At 55.9% G+C, this 12,283-nt stretch overlaps 1 protein-coding gene across 1 annotated transcript in view; it reads right to left on the minus strand.

Moving 5' to 3' along the window:
- KIF6 (kinesin family member 6) overlaps positions 1-12,283 on the minus strand; it is a 236,775-nt gene that overhangs the window by 174,704 nt on the left and 49,788 nt on the right. Inside the window, exons 8-11 of the mRNA XM_069768316.1 lie at positions 11,467-11,610; positions 11,130-11,216; positions 10,874-10,977; positions 8,197-8,302 (exon numbers count right to left, since the gene is read on the minus strand). Of these exons, the coding sequence (XP_069624417.1) occupies positions 8,197-8,302; positions 10,874-10,977; positions 11,130-11,216; positions 11,467-11,610 (441 nt within the window). The remainder of the gene's footprint in view (positions 1-8,196; positions 8,303-10,873; positions 10,978-11,129; positions 11,217-11,466; positions 11,611-12,283) is intronic.

Below are 12,283 nucleotides of genomic sequence, written 5' to 3' on the forward strand. Positions count from 1 at the left end.
GAACATGAGCGGCCGCACAGAGCCCCATACAGACATGGAGGAGAGAACATGAGCGGCCGCACAGAGCCCCATACAGACATGGAGGAGAGAACATGAGCGGCCGCACAGAGCCCCATACAGACATGGAGGAGAGAACATGAGCGGCCGCACAGAGCTCCATACAGACATGGAGGAGAGAACATGAGCGGCTGCACAGAGCCCCATACAGACATGGAGGGGAGAACATGAGCGGCTGCACAGAGCCCCATACAGACATGGAGGAGAGAACATGAGCGGCCGCACAGAACCCCATACAGACATGGAGGAGAGAACATGAGAGGCCACACAGAGCCCCATACAGACATGGAGGAGAGAACATGAGCGGCCACACAGAGCCTCATACAGACATGGAGGAGAGAACATGAGCGGCCACACAGAGCCTCATACAGACATGGAGGAGAGAACATGAGCGGCCGCACAGAGCCCCATACAGACATGGAGGGGAGAACATAAGCGGCCGCACAGAGCCCCATACAGACATGGAGGGGAGAACATAAGCGGCCGCACAGAGCCACATACAGACATGGAGGAGAGAACATGAGAGGCCGCACAGAGCCCCATACAGACATGGAGGGAGAACATGAGCGGCCGCACAGAGCCCCATACAGACATGGAGGAGAGAACATGAGCGGCCGTACAGAGCCCCATACAGACATGGAGGGGAGAACATGAGCAGCCGCACAGAGCCCCATACAGACATGGAGGAGGGAACATGAGCGGCCGCACAGAGCCCCATACAGACATGGAGGAGAGAACATGAGCGGCCGCACAGAGCCCCATACAGACATGGAGGAGAGAACATGAGCGGCCGCACAGAGCCCCATACAGACATGGAGGGAGAACATGAGCGGCCGCACAGAGCCCCATACAGACATGGAGGAGAGAACATGAGCGGCCGCACAGAGCCCCATACAGACATGGAGGGGAGAACATGAGCGGCCGCACAGAGCCTCATACAGACATGGAGGAGAGAACATGAGCGGCCGCACAGAGCCCCATACAGACATGGAGGAGAGAACATGAGCGGCCGCACAGAGCCCCATACAGACATGGAGGAGGGAACATGAGCGGCCGCACAGCCTCATACAGATATGGAGGAGAACATGAGCGGCCGCACAGAGCCCCATAAAGACATGGAGGGGAGAACATGATCGGCCGCACAGAGCCCCATTCAGACATGGAAGAGAGAACATGAGCGGCCGCACAGAGCCCCATACAGACATGGAGGAGAACATGAGCGGCCGCACAGAGCCCCATACAGACATGGAGGAGAGAGGACATGAGCGGCCGCACAGAGCCCAATACAGACATGGAGGGGAGAACATGAGCGACCGCACAGAGCCCCATACAGACATGGAGGAGAGAACATGAGCGGCCGCACAGAGCCCCATACAGACATGGAGGAGAGAACATGAGCGGCCGCACAGAGCTCCATACAGACATGGAGGAGAGAACATGAGAGGCCGCACAGAGCCCCATACAGACATGGAGGGGAGAACATGAGCGGCCGCACAGAGCCCCATACAGACATGGAGGAGAGAACATGAGAGGCCGCACAGAGCCCCATACAGACATGGAGGGGAGAACATGAGCGGCCGCACAGAGCCCCATACAGATATGGAGGAGAGAACATGAGCGGCCGCACAGAGCCCCATACAGACATGGAGGAGAGAACATGAGCGGCTGCACAGAGCCCCATACAGACATGGAGGAGAGAACATGAGCGGCCGCACAGAGCCCCATACAGACATGGAGGGGAGAACATGAGCGGCCGCACAGAGCCCCATACAGACATGGAGGGAGAACATGAGCGGCCGCACAGAGCCCCATACAGACATGGAGGAGAGAGGACATGAGCGGCCGCACAGAGCCCAATACAGACATGGAGGGGAGAACATGAGCGACCGCACAGAGCCCCATACAGACATGGAGGAGAGAACATGAGAGGCCACACAGAGCCCCATACAGACATGGAGGAGAGAACATGAGCGGCTGCACAGAGCCCCATACAGACATGGAGGGGAGAACATGAGCGGCTGCACAGAGCCCCATACAGACATGGAGGGGAGAACATGAGCGGCCGCACAGAGCCCCATACAGACATGGAGGAGAGAACATGAGCGGCCGCACAGAGCCCCATACAGACATGAAGGAGAGAGAACATGAGCGGCCGCACAGAGCCTCATACAGACATGGAGGAGAGAACATGAGCGGCCGCACAGAGCCCCATACAGACATGAAGGAGAGAGAACATGAGCGGCCGCACAGAGCCCCATACAGACATGGAGGGGAGAACATAAGCGGCCGCACAGAGCCCCATACAGACATGGAGGAGAGAACATGAGCGACCGCACAGAGCCCCATACAGACATGGAGGGGAGAACATGATCGGCCGCACAGAGCCCCATACAGACATGGAGGAGAGAGGACATGAGCGGCCGCACAGAGCCCAATACAGACATGGAGGGGAGAACATGAGCGACCGCACAGAGCCCCATACAGACATGGAGGAGAGAACATGAGCGGCCACACAGAGCCCCATACAGACATGGAGGAGAGAACATGAGCGGCCGCACAGAGCCTCATACAGACATGGAGGAGAGAACATGAGCGGCCGCACAGAGCCCCATACAGACATGGAGGGGAGAACATAAGCGGCCGCACAGAGCCCCATACAGACATGGAGGGGAGAACATAAGCGGCCGCACAGAGCCCCATACAGACATGGAGGAGAGAACATGAGAGGCTGCACAGAGCCCCATACAGACATGGAGGGAGAACATGAGCGGCCGCACAGAGCCCCATACAGACATGGAGGAGAGAACAAGAGCGGCCGCACAGAGCCTCATACAGACATGGAGGAGAGAACATGAGCGGCCGCACAGAGCCCCATACAGACATGGAGGAGAACATGAGCGGCCACACAGAGCCCCATACAGACATGGAGGAGAGAACATGAGCGGCCGCACAGAGCCCCATACAGACATGGAGGAGAGAACATGAGCGGCCGTACAGAGCCCCATACAGACATGGAGGGGAGAACATGAGCGGCCGCACAGAGCCCCATACAGACATGGAGGAGAGAACATGAGCGGCCGCACAGAGCCCCATACAGACATGGAGGAGAGAACATGAGCGGCCGCACAGAACCCCATACAGACATGGAGGGGAGAACATAAGCGGCCGCACAGAGCCCCATACAGACATGGAGGAGAGAACATGAGCGGCCGCACAGAACCCCATACAGACATGGAGGAGAGAACATGAGCGGCCGCACAGAACCCCATACAGACATGGAGGAGAGAACATGAGCGGCCGCACAGAGCCCCATACAGACATGGAGGAGAGAACATGAGCGGCCGCACAGAGCCCCATACAGACATGGAGGAGAGAACATGAGCGGCCGCACAGAGCCCCATACAGACATGGAGGAGAGAACATGAGCGGCCGCACAGAGCCCCATACAGACATGGAGGAGGGAACATGAGCGGCCGCACAGCCTCATACAGATATGGAGGAGAACATGAGCGGCCGCACAGAGCCCCATAAAGACATGGAGGGGAGAACATGATCGGCCGCACAGAGCCCCATACAGACATGGAGGAGAGAACATGAGCGGCCGCACAGGGCCCCATACAGACATGGAGGGGAGAACATGAGCGGCCGCACAGAGCCCCATACAGACATGGAGGGGAGAACATGAGCGGCCGCACAGAGCCCCATACAGACATGGAGGAGAGAGGACATGAGCGGCCGCACAGAGCCCCATACAGACATGGAGGAGAGAACATGAGCGGCCGCACAGAGCCCCATACAGACATGGAGGAGAGAACATGAGAGGCCACACAGAGCCCCATACAGACATGGAGGAGAGAACATGAGCGGCCACACAGAGCCTCATACAGACATGGAGGAGAGAACATGAGCGGCCACACAGAGCCTCATACAGACATGGAGGAGAGAACATGAGCGGCCGCACAGAGCCCCATACAGACATGGAGGGGAGAACATAAGCGGCCGCACAGAGCCCCATACAGACATGGAGGGGAGAACATAAGCGGCCGCACAGAGCCACATACAGACATGGAGGAGAGAACATGAGAGGCCGCACAGAGCCCCATACAGACATGGAGGGAGAACATGAGCGGCCGCACAGAGCCCCATACAGACATGGAGGAGAGAACATGAGCGGCCGTACAGAGCCCCATACAGACATGGAGGGGAGAACATGAGCAGCCGCACAGAGCCCCATACAGACATGGAGGAGGGAACATGAGCGGCCGCACAGAGCCCCATACAGACATGGAGGAGAGAACATGAGCGGCCGCACAGAGCCCCATACAGACATGGAGGAGAGAACATGAGCGGCCGCACAGAGCCCCATACAGACATGGAGGGAGAACATGAGCGGCCGCACAGAGCCCCATACAGACATGGAGGAGAGAACATGAGCGGCCGCACAGAGCCCCATACAGACATGGAGGGGAGAACATGAGCGGCCGCACAGAGCCTCATACAGACATGGAGGAGAGAACATGAGCGGCCGCACAGAGCCCCATACAGACATGGAGGAGAGAACATGAGCGGCCGCACAGAGCCCCATACAGACATGGAGGAGGGAACATGAGCGGCCGCACAGCCTCATACAGATATGGAGGAGAACATGAGCGGCCGCACAGAGCCCCATAAAGACATGGAGGGGAGAACATGATCGGCCGCACAGAGCCCCATTCAGACATGGAAGAGAGAACATGAGCGGCCGCACAGAGCCCCATACAGACATGGAGGAGAACATGAGCGGCCGCACAGAGCCCCATACAGACATGGAGGAGAGAGGACATGAGCGGCCGCACAGAGCCCAATACAGACATGGAGGGGAGAACATGAGCGACCGCACAGAGCCCCATACAGACATGGAGGAGAGAACATGAGCGGCCGCACAGAGCCCCATACAGACATGGAGGAGAGAACATGAGCGGCCGCACAGAGCTCCATACAGACATGGAGGAGAGAACATGAGAGGCCGCACAGAGCCCCATACAGACATGGAGGGGAGAACATGAGCGGCCGCACAGAGCCCCATACAGACATGGAGGAGAGAACATGAGAGGCCGCACAGAGCCCCATACAGACATGGAGGGGAGAACATGAGCGGCCGCACAGAGCCCCATACAGATATGGAGGAGAGAACATGAGCGGCCGCACAGAGCCCCATACAGACATGGAGGAGAGAACATGAGCGGCTGCACAGAGCCCCATACAGACATGGAGGAGAGAACATGAGCGGCCGCACAGAGCCCCATACAGACATGGAGGGGAGAACATGAGCGGCCGCACAGAGCCCCATACAGACATGGAGGGAGAACATGAGCGGCCGCACAGAGCCCCATACAGACATGGAGGAGAGAGGACATGAGCGGCCGCACAGAGCCCAATACAGACATGGAGGGGAGAACATGAGCGACCGCACAGAGCCCCATACAGACATGGAGGAGAGAACATGAGCGGCTGCACAGAGCCCCATACAGACATGGAGGGGAGAACATGAGCGGCTGCACAGAGCCCCATACAGACATGGAGGGGAGAACATGAGCGGCCGCACAGAGCCCCATACAGACATGGAGGAGAGAACATGAGCGGCCGCACAGAGCCCCATACAGACATGAAGGAGAGAGAACATGAGCGGCCGCACAGAGCCTCATACAGACATGGAGGAGAGAACATGAGCGGCCGCACAGAGCCCCATACAGACATGAAGGAGAGAGAACATGAGCGGCCGCACAGAGCCCCATACAGACATGGAGGGGAGAACATAAGCGGCCGCACAGAGCCCCATACAGACATGGAGGAGAGAACATGAGCGACCACACAGAGCCCCATACAGACATGGAGGGGAGAACATGATCGGCCGCACAGAGCCCCATACAGACATGGAGGAGAGAGGACATGAGCGGCCGCACAGAGCCCAATACAGACATGGAGGGGAGAACATGAGCGACCGCACAGAGCCCCATACAGACATGGAGGAGAGAACATGAGCGGCCGCACAGAGCCCCATACAGACATGGAGGAGAGAACATGAGCGACCGCACAGAGCCCCATACAGACATGGAGGAGAGAACATGAGCGGCCGCACAGAGCCTCATACAGACATGGAGGAGAGAACATGAGCGGCCGCACAGAGCCTCATACAGACATGAAGGAGAGAGAACATGAGCGGCCGCACAGAGCCCCATACAGACATGGAGGAGAGAACATGAGCGGCCGCACAGAGCCTCATACAGACATGGAGGAGAGAACATGAGCGGCCGCACAGAGCCTCATACAGACATGGAGGAGAGAACATGAGCGACCGCACAGAGCCCCATACAGACATGGAGGAGAGAACATGAGCGGCCGCACAGAGCCTCATACAGACATGGAGGAGAGAACATGAGCGGCCGCACAGAGCCTCATACAGACATGGAGGAGAGAACATGAGCGGCCGCACAGAGCCCCATACAGACATGGAGGAAAGAACATGAGCGGCCACACAGAGCCTCATACAGACATGGAGGAGAGAACATGAGCGGCCACACAGAGCCCCATACAGACATGGAGGAGAGAACATGAGCGGCCGCACAGAGCCCCATACAGACATGGAGGAGAGAACATGAGCGGCCGCACAGAGCCCCATACAGACATGGAGGAGAGAACATGAGCAGCCGCACAGAGCCCCATACAGACATGGAGGAGAGAACATGAGCGGCCGCACAGAGCCCCATACAGACATGGAGGAGAGAACATGAGCGGCCGCACAGAGCCCCATACAGACATGGAGGGGAGAACATGAGCGGCCGCACAGAGCCCCATACAGACATGGAGGAGAGAACATGAGCGGCCGCACAGAGCCCCATACAGACATGGAGGAGAGAACATGAGCGGCCGCACAGAGCCCCATACAGACATGGAGGGGAGAACATGAGCGGCCGCACAGAGCCCCATACAGACATGGAGGGGAGAACATGAGCGGCCGCACAGAGCCTCATACAGACATGGAGGAGAGAACATGAGCGGCCACACACAGCCCCATACAGACATAGAGGGGAGAACATGAGCGGCCACACAGAGCCCCATACAGACATGGAGGAGAACATGAGCGGCTGCACAGAACCCCATACAGACATGGAGGAGAGAACATGAGCGGCCGCACAGAGCCCCATACAGACATGGAGGAGAGAACATGAGCGGCCGCACAGAGCCCCATACAGACATGGAGGAGAGAACATGAGCGGCCGCACAGAGCCCCATACAGACATGGAGAGGAGAACATGAGCGGCCGCACAGAGCCCCATACAGACATGGAGGAGAGAACATGAGCGACCGCACAGAGCCCCATACAGACATGGAGGAGAGAACATGAGCGGCCGCACAGAGCCCCATACAGACATGGAGGAGAGAACATGAGCGGCCGCACAGAGCCCCATACAGACATGGAGGAGAGAACATGAGCGGCCGCACAGAGCCCCATACAGACATGGAGGAGAGAACATGAGCGGCCGCACAGAGCCCCATACAGACATGGAGGAGAGAACATGAGCGGCCGCACAGAGCCCCATACAGACATGGAGGAGAGAACATGAGCGGCCGCACAGAGCCCCATACAGACATGGAGGGGAGAACATGAGCGGCCGCACAGAGCCCCATACAGACATGGAGGGGAGAACATGAGCGGCCGCACAGAGCCTCATACAGACATGGAGGAGAGAACATGAGCGGCCGCACAGAGCCCCATACAGACATGGAGGGGAGAACATGAGCGGCCGCACAGAGCCCCATACAGACATGGAGGGGAGAACATGAGCGGCCGCACAGAGCCCCATACAGACATGGAGGGGAGAACATGAGCGGCCGCACAGAGCCCCATACAGACATGGAGGAGAGAGGACATGAGCGGCCGCACAGAGCCTCATACAGACATGGAGGGGAGAACATGAGCGGCTGCATAGAGCTCAGACCACAGCCGCATTCAACAACAATAATGGAGATTGATAATATTATGTATCGGGGTCTGTACACCAGTGTGCACATGAGAGTCGAGACCCTCTGCACGGAGCTGTTGTGTTGTGTGCGGCCCCCTCTCCCCCCTGCACAGCTCACCGTGCTACACTGTGGTACCTTAAAAAAAGCAAAACTATACTGGATCCTCCGCATGTCGGCCCCCACGTCCAGACTACTTTCAGGGTTCTTGTCACCCAAGAAATCGTAGAGCTGCTCCTCCAGCCTGGAAGAAAAAAAAATGGTGCGCTGATAAATATCAAAAGACGGTCAAAATCCAGATCAACAGATGCTTTAACATTCTAGAATAATTATTGCACACAGGAGAAACACAGGGCTCCATGTACAACCTCCCTGTGCCGCCATACAGGCTCCATGTACAACCTCCGTGTGCCGCCATACAGGCTCCATGTACAACCTCCGTGTGCCGCCATACAGGCTCCATGTACAACCTCCGTGTGCCGCCATACAGGTTCCATGTACAACCTCCGTGTGCCGCCATACAGGCTCCATGTACAACCTCTGTGTGCCGGCATGCCGCCATAGAGGCTCCATGTCCAACCTGCGTGTGCCGCCACACAGGCTTCATGTACAACCTCCGTGTGCCGCCATACAGGCTCCATGTCCAACCTCCGTGTGCCGCCATACAGGCTCCATGTACAACCTCCGTGTGCCGCCATGCAGGCTCCATGTCCAACCTGCGTGTGCCGCCACACAGGCTTCATATACAACCTCCGTATGCCGCCATACAGGCTCCATGTACAACCTCCGTGTGCCGCCATACAGGCTCCATGTCCAACCTCCGTGTGCCGCCATACAGGCTCCATGTACAACCTCCGTGTGCCGCCATACAGGCTCCATGTACAACCTCCGTGTGCCGCCATGCAGGCTCCATGTCCAACCTGCGTGTGCCGCCACACAGGCTTCATATACAACCTCCGTATGCCGCCATACAGGCTCCATGTACAACCTCCGTGTGCCGCCATAAAGGCTCCATGTACAACCTCCGTGTGCCGCCATACAGGCTCCATGTCCAAACTCCGTGTGCCGCCATACAGGCTCCATGTCCAACCTGCGTGTGCCGCCACACAGGCTTCATGTACAACCTCCGTATGCCGCCATACAGGCTCCGTGTACAACCTCCGTGTGCCGCCATACAGGCTCCATGTCCAATCTCCGTGAGCCGCCATACAGGCTCCATGTCCAACCTGCATGTGCCGCCACACAGGCTTCATGTTCAACCTCCATGTGCCGCCATACAGGCTCCATGTACAACCTCCGTGTGCCGCCATACAGGCTCCATGTCCAACCTGCGTGTGCCGCCACACAGGCTTCATGTACAACCTCCGTATGCCGCCATACAGGCTCCATGTACAACCTCCGTGTGCCGCCATACAGGCTCCATGTACAACCTCCGTGTGCCGCCATACAGGCTCCATGTACAACCTCCCTGTGCCGCCATACAGGCTCCATGTACAACCTCCGTGTGCCGCCATACAGGCTCCATGTACAACCTCCGTGTGCCGCCATACAGGCTCCATGTCCAACCTGCGTGTGCCGCCACACAGGCTTCATGTTCAACCTCCATGTGCCGCCATACAGGCTCCATGTACAACCTCCGTGTGCCGCCATACAGGCTCCATGTACAACCTCCGTGTGCCGCCACACAGGCTCCATGTCCAACCTGCGTGTGCCGCCACACAGGCTCCATGTACAACCTCCGTGTGCCGCCATACAGGCTCCATGTACAACCTCCGTGTACAACAAGCTCAGCAGTCATTATGACACAGGAGAGGATTAGATACACAGCTCAGCAGACAGTATCACACAGGAGAGGATTAGATACACGGCTCAGCAGACAGTATCACACAGGATTGGATTAGATACACAGCCCAGCAGACAGTATCACACAGGGTAGGATTAGATACACAGCTCAGCAGACAGTATCACACAGGATAGGATTAGATACACGGCTCAGCAGACAGTATCACACAGGATAACATTAGATACACAGCTCAGCAGACGGTATCACACAGGAGAGGATTAGATGCCCAGCTCAGCAGACAGTATCACACAGGATAGGATTAGATACACAGCTCAGCAGACGGTATCACACAGGATAGGATTAGATACACAGCTCAGCAGACAGTATCACACAGGATAGGATTAGATACACAGCTCAGCAGACAGTATCACACAGGATAGGATTAGATACACGGCTCAGCAGACAGTATCACACAGGATAACATTAAATACACAGCTCAGCAGACAGTATCACAGGATAGGATTAGATACACAGCTCAGCAGACGGTATCACACAGGATAGGATTAGATACACAGCTCAGCAGACAGTATCACACAGGATAGGATTAGATACACGGCTCAGCAGTCAGTATCACACAGGAGGATTAGATACACAGCTCAGCAGACAGTATCACACAGGATAGGATTAGATACACGGCTCCGCAGACAGTATCACACAGGAGAGGATCAGATACACGGCTCAGCAGACCGTATCACACAGGAGAGGATTAGATACACGGCTCAGCAGACAGTATCACACAGGTGAGGATCAGATGCAGCTCAGCAGACAGTATCACACAGGACAGGATTAGATACATGGCTCAGCAGACGGTATCACACAGGATAGGATTAGATACACAGCTCAGCAGACAGCATTACACAGGATAGGATTAGATACACGGCTCAGCAGACAGTATCACACAGGATAGGATTAGATACAGCTCAGCAGACAGTATCACACAGGAGAGGATTAGATACATGTGGGGTGCGGTACCTCTGCAGCTCGTCGGGGGTGAGCTCTGTCGTCCTCTCTTCTCCAGTGATCAGGGCGATCTCATCTTTAAATAACTGAATTTGCTTCTTCAGACGCACGATTATCTGAGAAACATCAAGAAGAAACAAACAATCTGTGTGGGAAGTAACGTACTCTCCCCATGTGCACGACTACAGCAGCAGAGCTATCAAGCATGTGCTTTCCCCGCAGCACAGAGGATTTCAGCTCAGTAGCATGCAGGCGGGAATATTCTTACCAGCTGCGGGTCGATCTCCTCGTTGAGCACGGCTTCATTCTTGATCAGAGAGACTCTTTGTGCAAAGCGACAGGTGGAGATGGATTCCTGCGGCAGATCACAGACATTAGATGAACGGACGAGATTCTTACAGGATTTTATTACAATCTCATCCTCCTTCCGGAGACAATGTCTGTAACTCATCTCCTACCAGCTACATGATACAGCGGCACTGTGGGGCCCGGAGCCGCCCGGATCAGCCACTGGGGGCCACACGCCGCCTGCACAGAATGGTGCCGATATACAGGAATGATGGCGACCGGACGGAGACCGAGCCGCACTCCGCTCAAACACTTACATCAATGTTACTCTTGTCTAAGGACAGGGTGGCGATCATGGTGGTCATACAGTTCCCCCCGAGGCTGTCCCGCAGCACCGAGGTCATCATGGAGTTTCTGTACGGTATATGGGAGCGATTCTTCTCAGCCAGCGCAATAATCACCTGGAAAAGCGACAGCAGTTATATACTGATCATACATACACACTGACCGTATACTACATGTGTACAGTATATAACGTGTGTACAGGGGCAGTCACTGGGCATACATTACTGATCCTGTATTATACCCCAGAGCTGCACTCACTATTCTGCTGGTGCAGTCACTGTGCACATACATTACATTACTGATCCTGAGTTACAGCCTGTATTATACTCCAGAGCTGCACTCACTATTCTGCTGGTGCAGTCACTGTGTACATACATTACATTACTGATCCTGAGTTACATCCTGTATTATACTCCAGAGCTGCACTCACTATTCTGCTGGCACAGTCACTGTGTACATACATTACATTACTGATCCTGAGTTACATCCTGTATTATACTTCAGAGCTGCACTCACTATTCTGCTGGTGCAGTCACTGTGCACATACATTACATTACTGATCCTGAGTTACATCCTGTATTATACTCCAGAGCTGCACTCACTATTCTGCTGGTGCAGTCACTGTGCACATACATTACATTACTGATCCTGAGTTACATCCTGTATTATACTCCAGAGCTGCACTCACTATTCTGCTGGTGCAGTCACTGTGCACATACATTACATTACTGATCCTGAGTTACATCCTGTATTATACTCCAGAGCTGCACTCACTATTCTGCTGGTGTA

The sequence above is a fragment of the Ranitomeya imitator genome, chromosome 5 (genome assembly GCF_032444005.1).
Source record: "Ranitomeya imitator isolate aRanImi1 chromosome 5, aRanImi1.pri, whole genome shotgun sequence".
In the NCBI taxonomy this organism is placed as follows: Eukaryota; Metazoa; Chordata; class Amphibia; order Anura; family Dendrobatidae; genus Ranitomeya; species Ranitomeya imitator.